The sequence below is a fragment of the Lates calcarifer genome, linkage group LG16_LG22 (assembly GCF_001640805.2).
Source record: "Lates calcarifer isolate ASB-BC8 linkage group LG16_LG22, TLL_Latcal_v3, whole genome shotgun sequence".
In the NCBI taxonomy this organism is placed as follows: domain Eukaryota; kingdom Metazoa; phylum Chordata; class Actinopteri; family Centropomidae; genus Lates; species Lates calcarifer.
The window spans coordinates 16,422,355-16,447,603 of NC_066848.1; the positions used below are offsets into that span (position 1 = coordinate 16,422,355).

Consider the following 25,249-nt stretch of genomic DNA (forward strand, 5'->3'; position numbering starts at 1 on the left):
TTGAAAAATATAAACCAGTATAAAGTAAAATAAGTTTAGATAAAAATCTAATAAATTAAAATGACATAGAATATAATGAAAACACACTCCAGATGATAACCAGAGGCTTTGAAAGTGACTGATGGACACAACCTTAAAGATTTTCAACATTGTTTGTTTTTAAGTTTGATGTAAATTTTGATTCCATGCAGAAGTTGTTGCAAAATTTTGTTCAAATTGCCTTTTTCTTACTTTTTTGTGTTGTTGATGGCATGGTTCTCCTGGTTCTGCTGTGTGTTCTCATTGGTATAAGAAAAATAGAAAAGTGAAATTAATGTTTGATTTGTTAGGTCATTTTAATAATTTGTTAATTTTATTTACATAGACAAACATCACGTGATGAGACAGGAAACCTGAAGGCTTAGAATATGCAGTAAATGTATAGTTTGATAGTTTAATTAAAGGAAGATATTAATGAGGTCCTGGTGCATTTAACTCTTCATTTAGTTGTTATTATCATTGTAGCATGTAATGATAAACTCTAACCAAACTCTGACTCAATGTGACAGGGGCTCTGACAGGGGGACAGATGGGTCCGGGGGAGCTGCTGCAGCAGCGGCTGCTCTGTGGCCAGGTCAGAGAGGCTCTGGGCATCCTGGAGGCCATGGACTGGAGCACCATGGGAGACGAATGTTACAGAGGCCTGAGCTCAGTTGCCAACCACCTGCTGAGGCTGGAGCTGAACGCAGAGAGAGAGGGTGGGTCTGTGGGTCAGACACTTCAGGTTACCTAGGTTTTAGTCAATAAATTTAGAGCTGAGTCAAACCTCAGTAGTCAAATACAAATAACAATTGTTTTTTTTTTTGTTTGTTTGTTTGTTTATCTGTTTTGTGGGTGTGTAGCATTTGTTTGAATCCCAGTGCAAAAGACAAGAGATAAGAGAGGATTAAGCTAACACCTGAAGCTTATCACTGAGAAAAATGCAAATTATGTCAGCTAAGCAGTATAGCTGGCCTTCAAATTTCATGATCCATATTAGCTTATTATGGTTTGTAGTTTTATGAGCTGGGCTGCTGACCTACTATTTATATCACCAATAAATATAAATAACTTTATTTAAATTTTTATTTACATTTTATTTTCTGATAGATTTTGTTGTTATTTGGCACTTTGTGAATTTGACTTTCTCGTCTCCCACGACTTCTGACACACATCTACCATAACGTTATGAATCTTTGTGTGTGTGTTTCTGTTCTGTCTGTAGCCCAACTAGAAGCAGCTCTGGGTGTGTTTTATGCTCCACCTGCCCCTTTGTCTGATACGGTGATACTGGAGTACAGGGATCCAATCAGCAAGTACGCCCGCCGCTTTTTTCACCACCTCCTCAGGTAACACCACACACTCTGCACTGTTGCTGTGGTCCTAATTTGATGTACTGAGGGAGATATTTATTTTGTGGTTGTTTTCACGAGGTTAAGGGTTAAGATAAGCCACTAAAATAGGAATCAACATTTTCTTATCCTCCATCAGGCTACAAATAAGCAATCTAACATATAAAATCAACAAAAAAAGACTTTCTTAATATTGTTTTCTTAAAAAATAGCACGTCTGATCAGTGATTGAAAACTGCTCCCTGTGGCCATGTAACCCCTCTTTTCTTTTTCTACATCTCTTATTTGACTATTTTTAAGGCATTACCAGAACATTTTGTTCAGTTTATCAACACAGGGTGCAGAATCAGAATAAGAAACACTGTCCAAAAAAACGTCTTTTCAGAAAATGACATCCATTGAGGAGACAATTTAATACTGCTTATTTACCGCTCACTATTGCTATTTTAAAAATCCTAAAAAGGAAATAGCTTTTGAATGTCATTGCACGCACGCACACACACACACACACACTGATGCAGCTTTGAGTCATTCATAAGGCAAAGCACCACACATGCACCTGTTTAGACTGTTGTTTCATTTTCCCTTCTGCCATGAGAGCCTTTTGAAATGCCTGTTTGACTGAAATAGACCCTGTTGTTCCCACACACCGCTGCTTACTGCTCTCCATCCCGCAATTACCTCCTGTTCCCTCTCTCTCTTTCCTTTTCTCTTCCTCTGTAGCGGAGCTGGAGCGTTGTTTGGCATCCCTCCTCCTCTCCTCCTCTCTTATCACCTACCTGCATTCTTTTTCTCTCCATCAACATCAAATGAAAGAAGCACACACCCCCCCCCAATCCACACCTCCCCTCTCTGCTTGTGTTTGTTTGTTTCATGTTGGCTCTAGACAGAGAAAGTTGAGGTGTTTTGTACAGGGAGATACAGCTCTCCCCCCCCCTCTCTCTCCAAGCTTTAATTCTGGATAATAGAAAGAGGGCTCACTACTCTCAGTTCAATTATAGACAGTTCTGTATGCAGAGGTGTGTGTGATGGTGTGTTGATCGAGGTGTGTGCATGCATACTGAATAAATGTGTACTAGTGACCTATGCGTATGTACATTTTCATTTAAGTTTACATTTTTAAATTGTTGATTGGTTTTGTTTTTTTCTCCTCACAGTGTTGTCGTGTTTCCTCTTTAACAATCTCCACTTTCTCTGCAGACACCAGCGCTTTGAGAAGGCCTTCCTCCTCGCTGTAGATTTGGAAGCCAGAGATTTATTCATGGTGAGTGGAAAGCAAATTCTATTTATAAAAAACTTTCTTGAAAGAATGTGACACATATTTAATTGTAGTAAAACTCCACTGTGGGTTCTTTATAAGCTGGTCCATACTGGAAAATGTAATCTTCTGAACACAAATTACCAGATGGATGATGAAGGATGTCTCAATATTGAAACCTTTATTTGATGCAACTTTAGATGGATGACAAATGGTATATACATTACATAGCTCCAATACAGAACAGGTGCACAGTGACCACAGGCATGGGAGGGGACATATGGAAACTCCTCTGAAAGGCTAGTATACAATTTTAACCAAACCGGTCACTTTTCGTGGGGGCTTGTAATTTTACAAGTATAAGCACTCTATAAGTTTTGAGGAATACACTTGCAAATGCAGCCATACAGTGTTTTTTGGATTTTATTGCAGAGATTGACAGTGAAAATACAGAAGAGTAGGGAGAGAGGGATGGGTACCACGTGTCTTAACCACCAGATATCAGAGCACCCACAGACTGTGTTCTTCTCTTTTCATTTTCAAATATGCTCAAATTTTAAGTAAAAAAATCCACTGCAAGGATATTGAGTCATGGATTATAAGGAGCATACTGCAGCTTTTCTATTCATTAATTTGCTCCCGACGTGTAACCTGTATGTTTATATGTGCGTGTATATATGTGTGTGTGTGTGTGTGTGTGTGTGAGAGAGAGAGAGAGAGAGAGAGAGAGAGAGAGAGAGAGAGAGAGAGAGAGAGAGAGAGAGAGAGAGCGCAGGTGTGATCTCAGTATGGGCCCCTAACTTTTCACAACCTCTATGGCTTCGGCCCGGCCTTTTCCTTTCCTCTCATCTTCGCTCTAACTCGCTCTTTCTTCCACTCCACGCTGAAATGCTCTTCTGTGTGTTTGACCCCCTTTTTCATGGGGCCCCCTTTACTCCATGCTTCACCAACACCCTAGACATTAATACAGACCCCCAAACACACACACACACACACACACACACACACACACACACACACACACACACACACACTCCTCAATCACACTGATAGCACTGGTTCCAATTCCCTCCCCACTAAGTAATGCTGCTGAGAAGCCGAATTGAAAAGGTGGAGTCGAGCCTGTGGACCTTGAAAGAGCCCAAAGGAGGGGTGGGGGGATGGGGGTGGGGGTAGATGGAGAGCTATATGACAAATGTTAAAAAAAAAGAAAGAGAAAAGGTGGGAGAGAAAAGAAACAAAATCTTGCTTTGTCACTTTGGAGGCGTTGAGCGACGAACAGGGAGGAAGAAAAGAAAGCTGGAATCGTTTTTGCAAATACTTTTCAGTGATGGGTTTGAACCAACTTTAATGGGTGGGATCAGCCAGATCAGAACAATTCAGCATGAGTGAAGCAGGCCTGAAGAGTCAACAAAGCAGACTAGCTACAGAGGTTAGTCCCATAGAGCTACATATACATTCATATGTACAGTATGTCCTATATGTAAGCTACTTAGTCAAAATCCTTCATGTAAGTAATTAACTTGTCCTAAAGGTTAGTGGACCATAATCATTTAACATTTATTCATAAATGTAAGTATGCATAAACCTTCTTTTTCACAAATATTCATGTGAAAAATATGAAATATACATGTCAGAGACACAAATTTGTTTTGTGACAAATTATTGACCATAGAGTTAAGTGCAAAAGCTTTCATGTGTTGAATAATAGAAATAAAATTGCGTAGTTTGTGTGATATTCAGTGGTGTAGGATGTAACATAAGCAGCCATTTAAGGCACGATAAACAAAACAAGTGTACTTCACAGGAAATCAGGCAAATGATTTGCATCAAATGATTTGCATCACTGCAGTGCACAGTATGTGATCTTAAAGCACGAGTGAATGAAGTCAGCGTGATGTTTTACAGAACTGGTACGTCACTGTCCAGTGGCTTGTCACACTGCACAACCAAAAGTGCAACCTCTCCAATTAAGCCAATTCACTTGTTCATTTCAGTTGTTCAAGAGCTGTCTGCCCTTCTCTTGTGGCCCTAAATCTGCCCCTGGCAGCCAGCAGATGTTTTTTGATTTCCTGTGTGTGAAAATATAATTTTTCTGAAGGTGTATTGTCTTGAACGCAACACAATTTAAGATCAAATGAAATTAGTGTTCTGCATATGTCATGAATCAGACATATGATTTGATTTTCCAACCTTACTCTTATACATTTTCTTATAACAAATTTAAGAGACAGAATTAGAAAGCAATTATGAACCTTTTTCTGGTGACCATTATACCAGTCTCCATATGTAATTGCAAACACTTCTCGTCATAGATCTGTAACAAAGTTAATACATTTTCAAGCACTTTTTTTGCCTCAGTGACCAAGAGAGCAGCAATTTGTCATGTGAAAGGACGGAAAGAGAGAAGAGAAAGAAAAAGAAGACGTTGACATTTCACCCCTCTCTCTGTCCCTCACTCTAATTAGGTTGTGTTGTTGCTTTAACCTGCTGGTCGGCTGATTGAGTCGAGGTGGAGGGGGTTAATGAGGGCAACCCCCCCTTCACAGAACTCTTTATAACTTCCAAACTTGCCTATAGAACTCAATAACGCGCCATCGACTTGGTAAAATGCACTCATACACATAGATAACACGCACACCCTCACCTCTTCTAGAAATGCCCAGCATGATATATACCCCCCTCTATCACCAGACCCCCACTCCCTCTAGTCCCATTGTTTCCCAACTAACAATAGAGGCCCTCCAAGGCTTTTTTTTCCCCAAAAAAGAAACCTTTTGTTAAAATGAAACACTTTAGTGTCAGGCTAAATTGAGGGGGAGGAGGAGTTGGGGGTGTTTTGGTGGAGGATGGGGGGTGTATGTAAAGGTGGTAGTAGTGGGGGGTTGCTGAGTCGTTTGCATTTTTTGTCATAATTGGCGCAGTTCTGTAGCTCTCTAATTAGCCTTTGATAATGAGTTGATAATGTAACCAATTAGGTCATTTGTCAGCCAAGTCGAGCCCTGACGACAAGTTTTTTTTTCTTCATCACTTCCCTCCCCCTTTTTCTTCTTCCTCTTCCTGGGTCTTTGGCTCTTGATGTAGCCTGTTAATTAAATCAAATTGTGTGATAGCTGAATCTGATGCCGACTCTTTTGTTCTCCAATGAGTGCTTGTACTGTTTCTTGTTAGATACGCTAGAAGTAAGGCAAACTGCATCTATTGGGTTCACCCCCTATCTTCCTCCCCTATCTGACGCAGGGCTTGGCAGCCCTGGAGGAGGAGGAGGAGTAGGTATTGCACATCTTTGGCAATAAGCTCATTGTTGTTGCTCAGATGAGTAATTAGTGTTATTAAAACCTTAAGTCCTTAACACCTATCTGATAGAAGTGTTAGTCAAACACAAGGCTCCTGGATAACAGGTGTGTCAGAGAATAAGTGTGTGGATGTGTGCGTGTCTATGTGCATGTTCAGCAAATGCACTCTTGTCCAGGGTTATGTTAATTAGTGAATATATATTTTCATATTTGTATGCTTGTGCCTGTGTGCATTTGTGTCTAGTCTATCTATGTTTAATGGCAAAGGTTAAACAGATCCACAGTTCCACCTTAAAACATTTTAATATCTATAGCAATTTCTTATTTACTTTTAATTTCTGGTAGTAATTGTTATTGGTAAATAAACAACTACAAGTGGATAATGTGACATCGCACCTAGATATTTCCAGTTGTTGTAATGAGTCTGAGAACAGAAACAACAGTAATCAGGATTTTATGTCAGTCCCTTAGAAGCAAAGAGCAAAGACTTCTCTCTCTTCTCTCTCCTTGTGATGCTGATATTTTACAATTATGCAGGATGAAATTCATTTAGAAGAGGCACAAGACTGTATCAGAAATTGCTCCCTCATTCACTATTCCTCAAGAAAAATAAATAGTAGAACATTAAATATAGCATTAAATATGTTAAAAAGCGTGACGGTCTATATAGGGCATTAGGTTGCAAATAGAGAATGATTTGCAAGATTAAACCTATTAGACAAGAGTGCTGTAAAGGCACAAGATACATCATTTTCAGTCAGACTGTAAGCATTCTCACCACTATTAGTCTCTGCAGCTCCTCCTCTATACATCAAATGCAACAAGTTGTTTTCCATTCTCTTTGTTGGAAATGTATGAGCAGAGATATACACCAAAATTACAAATAATAATCAGAAAATAGCTTATATAATATTACAAATGCTTTAAACATTAGAGATTTATGAAGTAGCAGTTTGCACGTTTGAAGGAAGAATTTCTCTTTGAAGTTCAGTCAGTCAGGTCAGATTTATTTATATAGCGCAATTCACAACAGAAGTTATCTCGAGACGCTGTACATATAGAGCAGTCTAGACGTACTCTTAAGATTACAGAGAAAAACCAACAGATCCACATGAGCAAGCACTAGCGACTGTGCAAGAAAAACTTCCTTTAAGAGCAGAAACTCGAGCAGAACGACTCAAGCTGGTAAGTTCAAAATGTAGAAGTTTGGGAACCCTTCTACACCACATATTTGTTGATTTTTGAAGTGGAAAAAAGTAAATACAGCCTGTTCAACAAAGAGACGTTAAAAATGAGCCTTTGCTCAAATGTTAAAATGTAAAAATAGAAAACAGAATTGTGGCCTGTGCAAAAGTTTAGGCACCCTTCAACACTCAGATTTTCATGAACTCATTAGGCCTTAATTGACACTTCAGGACTTGTAAAGTCAGGGCAAGAATTGTCAGTTGATGTCATTTCCAAAGTTGAGAAATTCTCTGACTCCTCGAAGAATGTGGTAACACTGATGAACCACAGGCTCCTCTGTGCTACTGGCTGAAGAGCTGAAAATGTGGCTAACTGTTGCCTCCGTAAGCAGCGAAGGTTATGGGGAAGTATCAAAGCACTTCCAGCTTGAAATTTCAGCTGTCCAAAATGTCATTATGAAATGGCAGTTATAATGCACAAACAGGGTCTACAAGGAGGAGTCGTTAGAAGGAGAGCCTAACTGTAACCAAAGACAACGGCTGAAGTATGCAAAGCAATATCTGGATAAACCAGAGTCAATTTTGAAACAAGAGCTGGAGCTGCAATCACCAAAGGTGTGTTAGAACTAGGTTCTGAGTGCTGACTTGGTAGGGTGCCCAAACTTTTGCACAGGCCATGATTACTGTTTGTTTTTTCTGTTTTTTAAGTCCAGAAAATAAGAAATAACAGTGCATTAACATGCCCAAAGTTTTGCATACAACTATATGGTTGTCAGATATCACAAAGTTGAAACTTTCAGGTCTTTATGCTGTGTTTTCTCATACAAGACAATGAGGTCGTATTTGTCTCACATCTAAGTTTGTATATGCCTGAAAAAAGTGCAATCCACAGTGTATGTTCAGATGTGTGCTTTCCATCGATCCTGTTTGACAATAACCCACAGACTGCAAACATGTAGACATGAGCCAGTTAACCTAATCCCTCATTTATTTGGAGGTAACCCAAATATCAGTCAATATTGGGCTCTTAGTGTCCACCCCCCACCCCCCACCCCTACTCCTCAAAAATGGCCCACTAAAACGCCCCTCTTTATCAGTGTGGTTAGCTGGTGCGCTGCAACCCCTAAAGCTCTTATATAAATAAGATTAGTGTCGCGTTTGAGCGTTGGGGAATAAGAGGTGTAATATCTGATGGTTTTATATGCAGTATTATTGTTATCCCTTCTTAGTCGGGCTGATACTCCTCTCTCTCTCTCTCCCTCTCTTTTCCTAGTTCTCAGTTTGTCTCTCTCTCTCTCTCTCTCTCTCTCTCTCATTTCACATTTGTTCATTCGTTTATTCTTTCTCTGGGTCTCTCTCTCCAGATTCAGACAGTATTATGAGGAGCTAAGCTGGAATAAAGCACCCCAGCATCAAATGTTCATATTGTTCTGTTCTGTCTGTCATATAATCTCTCTGTCTTTCTCTCTTTATCTCTCTCTCTCTCCCTGCTCTCTCTCTCTCACGCACACACATGAAAACCCTTGTTGTGAATTTTGCCTTCTTCTAGTCTTTTATGTCTTGTTCACCCTCTCTCGCTCTCTCTCAGCCTTTTCTTCTTTCTTTTTCTCTCTCACTCACACACCTCACTATCATTTCACTGTACTGCCTCCTCTCCTCCTTGCCTGTTTAATCTTCCGTTGCTCTGTTTGTTATCAATTAGGAAGCCTCACTCATATCTAATTGAGGGGCCATGTCCTCGTTTACAGCAGCTGAATTACGCACCTCAGTCCTGGGAGTCGATTTAGGTTCTTTTGAGGCCATTTTGTTGTCGGCCATTTTCACATTTCCTCCTAACTCCTCGCCACAGAGGGCAGGCACCACACTATAATTACCCAATCTGTTCCCATTCATACTCTTCAATTTCAGCACCTCTCTCTCTCTCATTCTCTTTTACTCCCCCTCTCTGCTCCCCACCTCTTCTGGAAACCAGCACCCCCCTCTTTTTTTCCCTCTGGGGGTACAAAAGCAGGGTTACAATATGGGGGTATTAAGGCCGGGTGCAGGCTCAGCTGGGGGCTGGCTTTAGCCAGCTGAGGGTTATCCATGGCGAGCCCTGAGTCACAGCACTGATGTCCTGTGATGTCGCTGAGGCGGAAGACTTTCCTTAACATGCTGTACCCTTTGATGGGCCCTCAGGCCCTGCACTCAGCCCAAGGAAACCCTGTGACCCTGAGTAGCCCCTCGTTGGGTGCCAAGATGAGGGTTTGATTCACTCTCAGTCAGTTTAAGAGGTTGAATGTTTGATCGTTTAGTCAACGTATAATTTGAAATTTTCTCTCTTTTATTTATTTAATTGAATCTTTTTTATTTGATTCTTTCATTACTATCTTCCCAAGCTTCCCTGTCAGAGCGACACAATCACACTGGGATCTGACCAGTACATCCTCAGTCTTGACTGCTGACAGGGGGTACAACTGGGATAAAATGACTGTTGTTAAGGGAGTAAAATTGTGTTTTTCATTTTCATTTTCATGCTACCCCAATCTATAACTACCGATAGCCAGGAATACTGTTGTGCACATCATCTGGGCAAAAGTCCTGAATTTTTATCGTCCTAAGATTCAGACACATTTTAAAATAAAACAATGTAACATTAAAAACCTTTTAAATTCACTTCTCTCTGTGGTCTGCATGTGTAGATGAGAAGATTTGGAGCTGCTCTCCATATCCACACATTATTTACAGTGTCAGTTGTATAGACTTTAATCTTTTATAACATCTTTTAATTATTAATGCTTTACTAAAGTAAAGTTTTGTTCCAATTCCATGACACAAACCAATTGTATGTAGTATATACTGTATACTTACCATTATAGTACACTGTTTGCAGTTAATATAAGAATACTAAACCATTTTATAATAACAGGAAACACTTTGTCAAACATCAACTAAACAGTGACTGACAAGAATGTCACTGCCAAACAGACCTCATGAGGAGAAAAGGTTTTTCCAAGACCGTGATATTTTATTTTTTGTTTTTTGAGCTGATTGAGCTGAAACTGTTTCTCCACTGTCAACAATTACAGTAGTGCAGGTTTTCAGCTGTAAGCATCTTCTGTTTACTTTGTTTACTGCATTGTAGGAGGATAGTGTCCATCAGCAGCACACTCAAATGCCAAATGCCTCTTTTTCAGTGTGTATTTAAGTTAGATTAGGGGCACAGTGTATGTCCCTGATGGAACAATTAAGATTTAAATCAAATGTAATGTAATTTAATAAGACCGCAGTTTGAGAATTTATTTCTGTTTTTCAGGTATTTAAATAGATGAAATGACCTCAGCCTTGTTTGTAGCCTAAGCACCTTAAAACAGGAACAGCTGTCTGATGCAGCGTGGTTATTAATGAATAGTATGGCAGCCTTGAGCTTTAAATCAGCCACCCTCAGACATCATTTACCAATATTATCTCTCTTTATGGCCATGCAAGACTCAAACAGAGAGATACAGAGGATACACGCTGTTTCCAATATTGTCACAGGCTGATATAGTAATATGCTCGGCTGGATATGTTTCTCTGTAAAGAGAGAATACCAGCGTTTCTGAAAGGTGAACAGTCTCTCGCCTTCTCTCCCACTTTTGAAATGTGACAGATAACATCCTCCCTAGTTCAAAACCAGAGAGACGAGGGTGTGGGGGTGAGGGGGTTTGCAAGCAGGCTGATTTCAAAGTTTTTTGAGGAACCGGCATTTCATCCAACTGGTGCTTTTTCTGATGTTGGGCTTCAAACAGCTCATTTTTTTCCTGTCATTTCATCTGTTTCTTCCTTTACCCGCCAAAACACCGCCTCCACCCCTCCAAAAAAAAAGGAAAACCTATTGTCATTGGAGCCTAGATTCATTTTAGATTAACGTTCACGTTTCTTTCTTTCTTGCATTACCTTCAAAGGACCTCCATTATGTTGCCAGCGATAAGGGCGAGGTGGTGCTAGCGGATGTGGCCAAGAGGAAAGCTAATGAAATCGAGGCTCAGGCCATCGCAGGCAACGGTAAGAAAATAATCATAATGTCCAACCAAAAAAACACCAAATGTGATTTGTTATTTCTCGTTTCTCACATCTGAAACAGGAGGTGGATACTTGATAACCTCTGTAACTCACCCACTCCGACACACTTTTCTGACATCTAACACCAGGCATTTTCTCAGGCTCTCACCCTCCTTTAATAGCACCAAGGAGAATTAAATCAGATCATGTTTGACAGAGAAATATTCATGTAAAACTCACACAACCTGTTGCCTTTTTTAAAGACAATATCATCTAAAGTAGTGATTAAAAGTGAGATAGTGAGTTTTGATTAAGTCTTTGCAAAATGAAATAGAAAGTGTAAAAAAAAAAAAAGTGACACTAACCTTAGACTAATCACTGCCAGCACAAAATCTATACTTGTTTTTCAATAACAGCCTGTGTTTTTGGATGTAGATGGTTCTAGGTGAAGATTTTATCCCCCAATTTAATAGAAAGATAAATATTATATATCTGATATTAAAGATTCTGAGAAACAAAGTCTTTAATATAAGACTAATGAACGACATTACACAGAAGGTTTTTTTAGGAACCAGCAAGAGCCAGCGAAGGCCCAGTTTTTTGGCGTTACTTTAGGCTGTGCTGCTGCCCTTTGACAAAAACTCCCAAAAGCACATACCAGAGGGGATCAAGCCGAGTTCCTCATTACACACACACACACACACACACACACATACACACACAATTCCTCACAGAGGCTTTTAGGGCCAACGGGTGAGCAGAAAACATTCAAATTTGTGAGGGAACTAGATGAACATGTCTGATGAGTCCTTCATTGGTGCTTAAAACACACCAGAAGGCTGTTTTTGTGTGTGTGTGTGTGTGTGTGTGTGTGTGTGTGTGTGTGTGTGTGTGTGTGTGTGTGTACTCACAGACAACCAAATGAGGCGAGAGAGGTATTTAACTCCACTGTATAAGGTCAAACCCCCAAGGCTGAGTGTCTGTGTGTCTGTTGGTGAATGAAAATGAGCATTTGTGTAACTGTGAGGCCTGTTTGCATGCTACTTCTCTTTTTTCCCTAATGTGATGCGCAACACGCACACTCCTCCTCATAAGCCTCTTAATTATGTCCTCGATGATTTACCTCTATCACCTGCAGCATGTCCTATCCTTGGACAACAGCACTGCAGAGAAAGATGGAGGAGGGGACAGAGGAGAGAAAGAAAAAGGAGGGATGACAGCGGGAAAAGAATAAAGAGAGGACAAAACTGAAGAGGGGGAGGAAGAAATGCAGTTGGAAGGGAGGTGGAATGAAAGGATAAAATTAGCAAATTGGGAAAGGGTGGGAGGTGAAGGAGAGAAAAATAAATGAATTGGGAAAAGGAAAAATGAAAGAAGAATATCAATGAGTAAAGAAAATTGACCACATTAAAAACTCCCATTGCAGACTATGTTCAAAAATAATTCAAAAGTGTCATTCCTGATACTTTGTACAGTCAAACTTTAGCATTCTCTGTCAACAAGATGCAGAAGAATTCAGTCAAGAAAGGGTATGAAGTGATCAGCTTCATTTGAGCCACCGCCAATCCTTGGAATCACCTCGGTACATCTCTAATTAGCATGCAGTTTGAATGACCTCCTCCTCATGATATCATATTGTGAATGCTAAATAAAAAATAATTATAATAGATATGGATGTAGTTAGCATCACTATGTAAATAGTGGCAAATGCTTTTTAACTAACAACCCTTAAATATCCAGAAGAAAAAAAAGATTAATACAAATCTGGAAAAATGAAATGATATATAGATAGTTCCCTGTCTTTCACACACACTCACACAGACACGTCACATGCACTTGAGCCATTAGCACGTTACATGAGAGATGTTTTGACTGAGTTTGGAGACACACAGACCAGGAGGATACTGACACTGTCAGAAGTGATGACGGTTAAACTGATGCCTCTCTTTAAGTGTGTGTGTGTGTGTGTGTGTGTGTGTGTGTGTGTGTGTGTGTGTGTGAGTGTGTGTGCGTGTGCTATACACTTGTGTGTCAACATTCAGACAGAGCATATTAACAGAGCAGAAAAGCCAGGTCATAAATAATGAGTGACTTGCTTCAAGCAGAGGGCTCCAGTGAACAGGTGTCTCACTTTACACACACACATGCACACATGCACATGCATACAAAGCCACTGACATGGTCGTCACACACCACCAGGATCAGCTGCGGCTCTCAAGAACACACACACATGTATGAGCATGTCAAGTTATGCAAACATACATGCGTATTTACTGGTTTACATATATTTATCAGCATGTATATGTTCATAAACCAGGAGCTGTGGAGGATTAACAGACTGGGCGGGAAGCAGAGTGGTGGAAGGTAGCTCAGTACATTTATTCAATTATTACACTCAAGTAGTTGTACTTTACTTGAGTGTGTCAGTTGTTAATCTATATTTTGCTACATTTCAGCAGGAAATAATGCTACTTTTTATTTCAAAAGTTTTAGTTATCCTGTTACTTTTCAGATTAAGATTTTACTTAACAAAACATACAAATCTGTATAGCATTACAAAATAATGCTGCACAAATTTGTATATACAGACCCTGATTTTGTTTTCTTTCCTACCCCAACAATCATGTCACGACCCTTCAGATTTACCGGAAGGGCCTAGTACATTAAGTACATTTTACACAGCTGTAGTGATAATTTTACTTAAGTAAGGGTCTGAATACTTTCTTCACCAAACAGCATCAATGTCATAATAAAATAAATAAATGGTTGTATTTTTTGTCTTTACAATTGGATTTCATCCATTACAAACCCAGAGGCTTATAAAACATTGCTCTTAAAAGCCAGATAAGCAAATAAAAAATGAATATGTTCTCTGATAATTATTTCCTCTGTGATGTTATGTGTGCATCACACAAGTAAGTCAGTATCGGCCTTAAGACTCAGTAGAGATTTCACTACCAACCTACAGTTATTGACAGGATGATACCTGCTGTTGAAATACAAAGAGCATCTACAGCTATGTTCGGTTGTCTCTTCATTACATGGTGAACTTTCAGATTTAATTACAGCTTATAACTGGGGTAGTGCCTCCGTCTGTTTGAACACATAAAGCCTTCCACATAGACTTTAAACACAAGTTCCCACGATGCAGCTATAGCAACCTTTAGCCCAGACCAACAAATATTATGTTTGAACACACACACGAGACAGAAATTTGTTTGTTCTCCGTCATAGTCACACACTGCAGATCAAATTCGGAATGGCCCTCGGAGACATATGTGTTTGTGTAAATATGTGTACCATATGTGTGCAGTTGGGTGTGATGTGTGATATGGGAGGGGGTGGGGCATGTCAAACTGGGTGCTGCATCAACCAACCACTTGTAGTAATCAGTTGTTAAACAGAAAAGCTTGTTTTGTTCATGTAAAGCAGGTGTTCCCTACAGCGACCTCAGAGACCCAACACGTGAGGATATTTTACTGCACAAACACTGAATGACCTATATCAGGTCAACTTCTTGTTATAAAGGCAAATACACACATTTACTGCACATGGGCACATACAAACTCAAACATACATTATGTTTCACACTCTGAAATTAGTTGTTAAGATATTTCACCACTGTGTTAAGCTGCTTGCAGCACTGGGGCTTATTAAAATTTGCTGTGTAATTACCTAATAATGACAGTAACCTAAAAACTGGCACCTAACTTACAGTAGTTCCTTTAAACCTGCATTTATACCCACATAAAATCATATTAAGAAAAGCATGAGCTTGTATTGTACCAACACAGCTTATGACAATTTTTCTCCCTCTCTGTGGGTGCAAAAGTGCCCATAATCACAGAGAGGAATGTCCTCCAGGGTACTTTGCTTTATTCAAGTTTTATACAAGCAATGTGTTTAGTTTTGCAATTAGTCTTCCAGTGAAGTGAGATAATGCAACTTTATTTCAATTCACTTTATTTCATTAGTTTAAGACACTAGCTTATATAGGTTAAGATTGCTAGTATCATGTTTTTTCTTTGTAACCCTTACATGAAAATATTGAAAAAGCAGAGCTCCTTTACACTGATCCCCGGCTTAAAAGCTGAAAGAAGCACAGAGGTTGGTTTGAGATGTTTTGCGTTAACTTGTTTACATGTATTTTTTTTCTTGTCTGCTCCCAAAACGCCTCCAAACAGGAACTGGAGCAACCAAACCTCTTGCTTGACGCACAGGTCTGCACAAAGCGTTGGGAGGTGTGCGTGTAGGCTCCTCTGCAAGGCTTTGCCACCTACGATTACCCATAACACCCTTTGCTGAGATGTGTACCATAAGTGTGTGCTGGCAGAGGCCTAATTCCAGCTTAAAGCAATATTATGCACCTATTTTACCCTAAAATAACAGCTACAAAATCAGTTTTATGGTACACTGACTTGTAATGGGGAGATTGGTACCGCTGTTATTCCCACTTCACGTCCCAAATGCATGTTCTTGCACCTGACTTTGGTGAGGGAGTAAGATCTCCTCAGAGAAATATGTTAAATCCATGAAAATACACCATTTGGCTGTGTTCACTGCTTAGACTGCAGAGCCCAAAAGAATTAATTACAGCTCGTGTTTGCGGAGGCCGCTGTTGATCAGCAAAGTTGCATTATGTTGCTTTAAATCAATGGATGAGGATATACAGGTGGGAACTTGGAGTAGTGCGGCTGCTTCCTTTGCATGGAAAGGAGCTTGTTGAGATGATTGATGCAACTGATCAGGAACCCGGCTGGAGATGGTCATTTAATATCCCACCTGGCTTGTTATCTGCCAGGAAGAGTGGGAGAATACGACTCTGGATGTCTGAGTTTCTTCGTTTAACCTGTGGCAGAAGATGGACTGAACGAGGAATGCATGCCCTCATGTTCGCACAGTTTGACATTTTCACAGTAAACTCAGCCTTTCAGTAGTTTGGGATATGACATGTTAACTAGTAAACTTTAGAGATACTGGTAGACAGATTATATTAGTTTGAACAGAGCCAGGCCATCTGTTCTCCCCTGTCTCCAGTCTTTGTGCTAAGCTAAATTAGCCAGCTGCTAGTTGCCACTTCCTAATTAGCATTCAGACAGGAGAGAGGTATCAATCTTTTCACCATCTCATTCAAAATATCAAAGTTTTCCTTTAACTCACATCAGTGGTTTAGTTTGGTCCTCAGGACTCAGACCTCTGCTGGTTGCGATTGGACCCATTTAATTTGAAGTCTTATTATTAAATTAACTGACAGGTAGGACAGAAAACCAGCCAGCTGTTCTAGGCCATCGCCACCCTGGTTTATCACATTTCACTTTGAGTAAATTGTTGAAAAAGCCTGATTTGCATTTGAAAGAAGAAACACTGGAAAGAGGAGCACATCTCCTGCTATTGTCTGAATGATTTTTCACTTGTTTTCTAAAAAATGACTCAATACCAGACCGTGTGGTTCTCTGAGGTGGATGTCTTTTACCAGCGTCAGTCTTGGACTTGGAATCAGATTGGGCAGAGCCACCGTATTTCAATGCACCTCTTCTCGTATTTTATGTGTATCCATTATAAACCCTGATAAACACAGATTCTGCTGTTGCGTGTACACACACATGCACATGAACACAATAGAGAACACACATTTCAGCTTAGAAATGGTCCCTTTTATAACAGCATTGGAAATCGCTTGTAGCTGTCTGGCTGACAAGTGTGTTGATTTGGATAGATACGGCATTGTGAGAGGCAGAGTAGCGAACAAGTGCGAGGGAAGGCCTCTTTCTCTTCCTCTCTATCTCCTTTTCTTTTGAGGAGCGTTTTGCCAAGAGGAGAAGCCAAGTTGGTTGCCTGATCGTTCTGTCTCCCCCTCACAAAGGCTGATGTGACTGTAGGGCCTTTGAATGGGCAAAGAGACAAGAGCTTTATCTGAAGATCCACTTCTCCACCTCCTCTCTCTCTCTCTCTCTCTCTTTCTCTTTTCTTGGTTGTTACGATAAAAGCCTGTTAGCTCCGGTGTGTGTTGAAGAAACGCAGCATTTGTTTCTGTTCTCCCTCTCGGCTCTGTTTGTTGCTGTGTTCACACATCCTCCATCAGTGTTTTACTCCTCGTATCAATTCAGAAACTTTACTGAAATAACATGTTTATCAGAAAACATACAACATACACATACTCACTTACAAATGGCCCATTTACACAAACCATACAGAGATGATAAATTACAAGATTTAGAAACATACAATAGATGGGAATCTGATAAAATATCTTAACATTATAACTGTACAAAGTAAATTTACTGTGTCTTATTAATACTGATCAACAGAAAAAGATTCTTCAGTGTCAACATGAAAACAGAAAAAAAAGTAAATTTGACAGACCGAAATCATAACTTGTGGAGCTAGTTAGTTTTTCAAGTCTGGGTCCTTCTTTCATTTCATCCTCAGACAAATGACAACTGTTGCTCTTGCTCATCCTTATCCCTCTCTGTGTTTGCCTGTTTTGTAGAGGATCCTCTGAGAGGCAGGAATGGTGTGTGTGGATCCCGCCTCGGCGATGGACATACCGAGAGGAACCAAAGTTCAGTAGGACCGCTGTACTCGGGCACTCCCTCTACACAGTGAGTTGCACGTACTGTTTGTGTGTGTCTGTGTGTGTTTACACTTGCACTGTGTCTGGGTTCATTTTTTCATTATTACTGATACACAAAATGAATACATGGGTGCAGCAGAAACAAGTTGTGAACACAACATTCACATATTATCTTTCAAGCGGTTATGATGAACTTGTTAGCAAATAGCTGCTTCCTTAAACACTCAGCTGATACAAAACAATGTTAGCATTCATTTGGAGGTGTGTTTCTGTGTTGTTGTTGTCTGTGCTTAGGCTTGTTTTCGGGAATATCTGACTCTTTAGCTGCTAAATGCTCCATTATGTTCACCAGCTAATTGCTAACTTTGTCCATCCGCTGTTTGGTGCGGAGCAGGTAATGGACAGTGTGGTTTTAGAGCAGAAGGGAGCTGCAGATTCAGGTTCATCACTAAGACATATATTCACATTGTCTCTTGATTATGTTAAAATAATGATCGTAGTCACTAAGAATAAATAAATAAAAACACAATATTTAGTTCCGCTCACTATAAATAAGGTCTCCAGACTCATTTTGTGTGTGGAGGATTCAGTTTTCTTACTTTCAGTCATACATGTCCTCTCCCATGGCGATTCACCATTGTCTGTACATGAATTGTATGAGAGTGTCTGTGGCCAAATGACCCAGCTGCAGCCTTAAAGCCTTCACTCCCAGTGACATTTCAAATGTCAAAGCCACATCAGTTCCGGGTCTTACGCTTCTAGCGATCCCAACGCTGAACCCGGAGCCACATTTAAAACGCCACCGGAGTCCATTTTCACCACGGTTCAGTCTCTGGTGTGCAGACCAAAACTCACTGTTTCAGAGTGATTTGTTCAGTACACTCGTCTACTTGAATGATGTGTTGAAAGAGTGTGACTAAAGACACACTGAAAGCATCCCTCTCTTTGTCCCTTCCTGTCTCACACACACACACACACACACGCGCACGTACGCAAACAGATACATACAAATATAGCCATCCATGTCTCTATTATTGTAGGATGGGTGGTGGGGGGGAAGTGATGGAGGGGCATTCCTTGTCATACCCCAACTAACATATTGGAGTATTTATGTGGGATTTGTGTGCATTAGATAAAAAAGGCGCTCTTGTTCTTTTCATCCTCATAGGCTTTTCATGGCTGTTTGACTGTAACACTGATGACTCTCTGCAACCCCCCTCCCACCCCTCCACTCTGCGTTTCTCTAAGCCCCCTCCATCCATCCCAAATCCCTTCCTATCGGCCAATTTAAACAAGCTGGGTCCAGAGAGAGAGGGGGGAAGAGACAGAGAGAGATGCTCTGGCCTAAGCTCTTTTTAAAAACAGTAAAAGGAACGAGAAGAGAAAAAAAGAGCGGTAAAGAGGGTTAGGGCGATTTGGCAGCCAAAAGCCCGGTCGTACTACCCCAGGTCTTCCCCTGCACTACTGACAGAGGCTAAGAAAGCAGATCCCCAAACCTCCCCAAAGATAATGGCCACGGAGAGAAAGAGACAAAAGCCCCTGCCTTTTTTATTGCAGTTTCCCCCCTTCCTTTAGAACAATTTTTATATTGAACCCCCCCCCCCCCTTTTTTTTGTAATCTGGTCTCTGATGAAGTTTCATTGTTTCTCATGTGAAGCCAATGACAGCTTAGCCGAGATGGAGTAGGGGAGGCATTATAGCGCGGGCGTTCTCCCGTTTGGCTCGCTGAGAAAAGAGCAGAGAAAGAGAGGGAGGCGAGCACAATGGCAGTTTGGGGGCTCCTCGCCGATTCCCGCATTTCCCCAAATCCGACTCCGTGTGTAGAGAAATGAGAGAGAACGAGACAGGAATCTGGGAAGCATCCCAATGTTCCTTTGATGGCTGTTGGCCCCTCTTGCTTATCACGTACTCCTCTGTCAGTGGAGTAAAGAGAATGGAGGCTATTTTTATTTTTGTTTAGTGGAGGCCGAAGTTAATGTGAGGCTAGTGAGGAGTGACAGGGAGCCAAGCGTTTACATTTGACAATTTAATTTCCAGTTTTAATGAATCTGTGTAAAGGGAGAGGTTCAGTATCTGGCTGCATGTGACAGGTGAGAGGACAGTTTATTGAACCAGATCCTGAAGCAAGAGCACAACGGCTACACTTTTATAATGGTTTTCCAATATGTTGAAGTTAGGACTATTGATTAATGAAAATAAGATATGTGCTATGTCAAGAGTAAGTTTGTAAAACCTGCAAAGAAATCGACCTCACACCACCCAGAATAACCACAAATAATGAAATGACTATTGAGTGTACATACAGGCACTATATGTATATAGTGAGAGAAGACTTGCATATAACCAATTATCCACTGACAGTAGAAAAGCAGTGAATGTTGAGGTTACCTTTCATTTTGATAAAAACAACTCCTGGAAGGCAGCAAACATCCCAAACTGACAATGATACAAACAAGTTTTAAAAGTGTTTATCAGAGAGAAGCTGGTTCATGTGTGGCTACTCCACCGTAAAGTAAATTTTCAGTTCTGTGCTGTGTTTCATGGATGTATTTTAACATTTAATCTTTAAACAAAATGCAACAGATGTAACTCAGTTTTCTCTTTGTTCTGTAGCGCTGATGGAAGAGCCAGTCAGAGGAGATTACAAGCAGAGAGCGTACATGTGACCATGAGCCCAGATGTGTTCAGCACACTGAGACAAACAGGTCTGTCTGTCAGTCATACTTCTAGTATCTGTATCTCTGTGTTTTTGTTGTGTCTGTGTGAGAAGAGTTATCTAATGCTGGAGAATCACAAGAATTTAAAAAAGCAGCAGTTTACCTAGAGATTACCGAGCGCTGCATCCACACCGATTTTTAGGGTGAATTCATAAACAAGACAAATGTAGACGTCTGTTCATGTATCCCTAGATGCATCAGAAACATCAACATCTTTCTTCATATATCTTATATATTTATATGTATCAGATAGATATATAGAGATTTGACTTGATTGATTAATTAATTGAGTTATTCAGTGGTATAAACAGCGTACAAGTAGATTAACATAAAAATTTTTCCACTGCCGTTTTTTTTATCAACCATCATAATAAACCAAAAGCCACTCACAGCTGTGGAAAAGCTGTTTTCTTTTCCTCATGATTTCATCCTTGTGGCTGGAATTAATTTGCTTTCAATAATCCAGATTTTATGATAAAACACCAGCCTAATTTTTAACCCTCACACATGCCCTAACAGCTCATAATGTTCAGCACGTCTGTTTCAGGGCCACGTTTTATGCCCTGCAACAATTCTCCGGTGACATTCAGCCTGTTTTATTCTCTAAACATAGCCTGAGTGCTCTGCTCTCTCAGTCTCAGATGTCTGAGATGACTAACTGGTCATTTAGGAAAAACACCCATTAAGAAAACATCACTTCTTCTTCTTCACTTCCTCCTTTCCTCCTTCCTGCTCTCTCCATTTTAATAATTCCATTTTTTGGGTTATTAGCAATTGTCTCGGTACCAAATCGCTCTGTCATTTGATAATCCGGACTGTAGGCTATTGAGGGGAATTTGCATCAGCGTTTTAAATATCTGTATAAGGCACGCTGGGGTTTTAATGTCAATCATAACCTTATTAACGCAGGGCTCAGAGCGAGAGAGATCGCCATGAGTGACAACGGTTTACTACATTTGTTAAAACCCAGAAAAGGCGACGTGTCCGACCTACTGAGTGAGCATGTAACCTGTTCAGGCATTCAGCTGTGTGTGCTGTCTGTGTCTGTTTATGTGCTGTAGGGCTGTCGTGTGTGATTATGCATGTCTAATGTTTGGTTGTTGTACTTGGTTAATGTGTCATGGCTGGTTTACTGGAACATCTTCCAACATCTTCTGTCGTTTCATTTTGTTCTGCAGGAAGCAGAGAAGGTGACAGAGACGGTGTCAGTGTAAGTTGATTGGCTGAAAATTGATTTTTATTTTCATTTCTATTGACAGAATTCATAAGGCTGTATCAGGTCTCTCTTTGGATCTGGTGAAAAAGTTCTAGAGTCATTTTCAGTCATTTAGAGTTCATAATCAGTAGTGTAGTAGTGTATTCATAGCAGTATACTACAGTACAGTGGTTCCCAATCTGAGAAAAAGCATTTAAAAGCACAATATAAACATGTAATGAGAGGTTTATAACACACTATAATGTAGTTATAAGCAGATTCAAGGACAATTCAAGTGGTTATGATTATTGTACAGTGATTAATGTACAGTAATTGTTAACATTCATAATTTGACTTATTTTACACTCATTTGCAACTTTATTAGACCTGTACAGTACAATGTAATTCAATACAACTGTTCTGCCAAGTCAACTTTTATGATACCCATAATGTTCAGTTTATTTCATGGACATTTCAAATTTAATTATATATTTTAGCATTGTGGTCATAGTTAGTGATGCTGTTGTATTATATTCAGAGGTGTTTCTAATATTCTGCCCTCCTCATGTATATAAATGTGAGGACAAAACATTAGAAACACTTATCAGTACAATGTGGTCCAGTACAACACCACCTTTAACTATGAGCTGAATTATTAGTTGTTTTTCTGTGTTGGTCAATGCAAATTTCAAGTGTGAAGGTGAGTCTATAAAAGAGCAAAGTGTTACTGAAAAGGAAAATTCAGATTATTATCAAGCCCCTGAGGGCACTTAAAAGTAAAGTAATCAATAGTGCAAATCCAGGTCACATAAGACTATGAGTCCTGTACTTGAATTTACCGTAATAACTGTTCAGGTTTGTAAAACATCAGCATTTCTGTTTGTTCTGTTTCTCAGGAAGAAGACGACACTGACATGCTTCATGTAGTCCATTTAGGAATGGTTTGAAAAAACGAACTGAGAGACAATAAGAGGCACTACATTAACTCCAGTGGGAAACTGGAGAAATGCCACAACATCTCATAAATAACAGGCTCTTTTGTCAATATTTTTATATGCTGAGTAGTTACTTACCTGTAATGTGTGGGGATCTCAGAATCCTTATGCACGCGCACACACACACACACACACGAGTGTTGTTTTGTATTGTCAGCTTTCGTAGCGAGACTGAAAAACAGTGTTTGCTAAACCAGAAGCCTTTATTTTTTTAGACTTGTCATATTATATCTGTAAAATTTCAGCCCTGTCAAAAACACTGAACAGCTCCACAGCTGTGAATTGAGGTTATTTTCTGTCTTAGTGAAGTCTAAACCACATGAACCTTAGAAGAAAACAGTTATACCCGGCTCTGCCTTTAAAAACATGACAGAAAATGTTTAAAACCTTGTCATTAATCAGCCTGAAAAAATGAAGACTTCTATTATACTTCCATCACCACTGATATTGAATGTTTCAGGCTTCCTCTGTGTGTGTGTGTGTGTGTGTGTGCTGTGTAGATGTGTGTGTGTGTGTGTGCGCGCATGTTTGTGTGTGTGTGTGTTGGCCGAGATTACGGGCCACAGTTTTATTCATGAATAGAAGCCAACCAGCGACTTTAAAGCATCGCGCGGAGCCCCTTTCCTGAACAGCAGCCATAGCCGTGTCAGAGCTGTCGACGCGCTGCGCTCACCGACTAATCTGACAGCGCCGCGCGAGCCCTAATCCCTCACTGTATCGTAATCTATTTACTTTGCATTCTAAGAGGATTTCCACCAAAAAATATACAAGAAGCGATGTTGGAAATGGACAGAAGATCAGCAAGGATGCTTTTCTGCTCCTTTTTTTGTTTTTGTTTTTTTTGTTTTGTTAGCTTTAAAAAAAATCATTGTATGTTTTTTGGGGAGTCAATCCCCTGCGAGAGGGATGGGTGAAAGGAATTACATTTCTGACTGATACTAATACTTCTCTTATGCAAACATCAAAATGTTATATTTCCCTTCTGATGATACAGTCACACTGCAGAGGCTGCTGGAGATAAGTGGCATCTGTCGTTGCCTTTAGTGCATCTCTTGACACGTTCATAATTTACAAACCAAGGCTGCATTATCTCCTGATTGTTTGACTTGACAGCTTCAATAAAAGCTGCAAAATTGCTTAACAGGCGAGCATGAGTTCCTCCCATCTCTCTGATGGCCTACACAGTAGCCTTTTTTGACATGCAAACAGTGAAATCTCCTGTTTCATAATACAGAAAACAAAGTACAAGACCAAATGCTCTCCTCAGTTACCCTTTAAGCAATTATGTCAGCTTTGTGAAATCATAAATACTTCTGCTTCATTTAAAATGTGGCCAGCAGCTCTATTGTAAAACAGCGCCTCGTGCTCAAATCTTTGCCATCCGAGATGACTCGCAGAGATAGGCTTATTAGTGGTATTAACATACTGTGCAGCGTGCTGGAGCTGTGAAACGGCCTTGTTAACATTTGGAAATGAATCAAGCCTCCAGCACTTGCTATTATCCAGGTTATCTGTTTTTTTTCCTCCTCTGTGCAACAGCTGTGCAGTGTTTCTGCAGAGGCCTTATCACATCTAATGATGGTGGATCTGTGATTGGACTGATAATGTTTCCCCTCAGGGGCCAGTTGTATGTTTTATAGGTTTGTTTCACTCATCTCCACAAGTCAGATCCCTAAAACATTGTAGACAAAAAATGTCAGGACCATTAAAGACGGCAAAGAGACAAAATTACTTACAACTGAGAGTAATTAGAGGAACCTAATTCCCAGGAAAAATTACAGAATAGGGTTTAGTTTCTCTTCGTTATCGGTTTTCAGGTCCGTGAATGAGATGTACTTTACATACAGATCAAACTACAATTGTTTCATCAGGAAAACTGCTTAATAACAGTGCAACATATCTGCACTGAATGTCTGTGTTTAGCCTCTAAGACAAAAAGCATTATATTTTGATACTCTATGATTAAAACAACCTGTTTTTGCCTCAGATTAACCTCCAAGCACAAGGACAGACAGACAGAAGTTAAGATGAATGTTATATTTGTGTTTAACTTTTGGTCAAACATCCCTAACCTGGTAAGACTCTACTTTAAGACACTGTATTTAAAATTTCAAGTGTTTATTATTGTAGAGTATTTGTCAGCAATTATAGCTCCTCTTATGAAGACATATTATTACAACTATTATTGAATTTTATTATATTGTGATTCATTATGTGTTCATACAGCAGCCTCCACTTCTTGGTGTTCACAGGAGGAGTTATAATTGTTAACAAATACATTGATTAACATTTGCAACTTCATTATAGTGAATCTCAGAGACCTCACATTTAAATGCCATGGATTTTCATCTGCTCTTTATCAATAACTGGTGTAGTTTTTACACAGGACTATGCTCAGATATCCTCAGAATATTCCCAGGTGTAACAGGGAGTTTATCCTCTCATTAGTCTAATTAACCCCGTGGATAAGTAACATTGTGACGTAGAATAACACACTGAACATTTCCACCTTTAAGTGATTTTTTGGCAAGCAAAAGAAATATATATTTGTTCCTGTGTAGTCCATATGACATAAAAGAACATGAAATATTTCCTTATTATTATAATAATTAAACTTATTTTGTTGTATTAACAATG

At 39.8% G+C, this 25,249-nt stretch overlaps 1 protein-coding gene across 2 annotated transcripts in view; it reads left to right on the forward strand.

Annotated features, from left to right (window-relative positions):
* wdpcp (WD repeat containing planar cell polarity effector) overlaps window positions 1-25,249 on the forward strand; it is a 95,640-nt gene extending 70,391 nt beyond the window's left edge. For both annotated transcript variants that reach the window (XM_018661337.2, XM_018661345.2), the window contains 8 exons: window positions 549-737; window positions 1,244-1,367; window positions 2,571-2,634; window positions 11,035-11,134; window positions 17,622-17,733; window positions 20,319-20,410; window positions 21,601-21,632; window positions 22,514-25,249. In XM_018661337.2, the coding sequence (XP_018516853.1) occupies window positions 549-737; window positions 1,244-1,367; window positions 2,571-2,634; window positions 11,035-11,134; window positions 17,622-17,733; window positions 20,319-20,410; window positions 21,601-21,632; window positions 22,514-22,564 (764 nt within the window). In that variant the 3' untranslated portion in view covers window positions 22,565-25,249. The remainder of the gene's footprint in view (window positions 1-548; window positions 738-1,243; window positions 1,368-2,570; window positions 2,635-11,034; window positions 11,135-17,621; window positions 17,734-20,318; window positions 20,411-21,600; window positions 21,633-22,513) is intronic.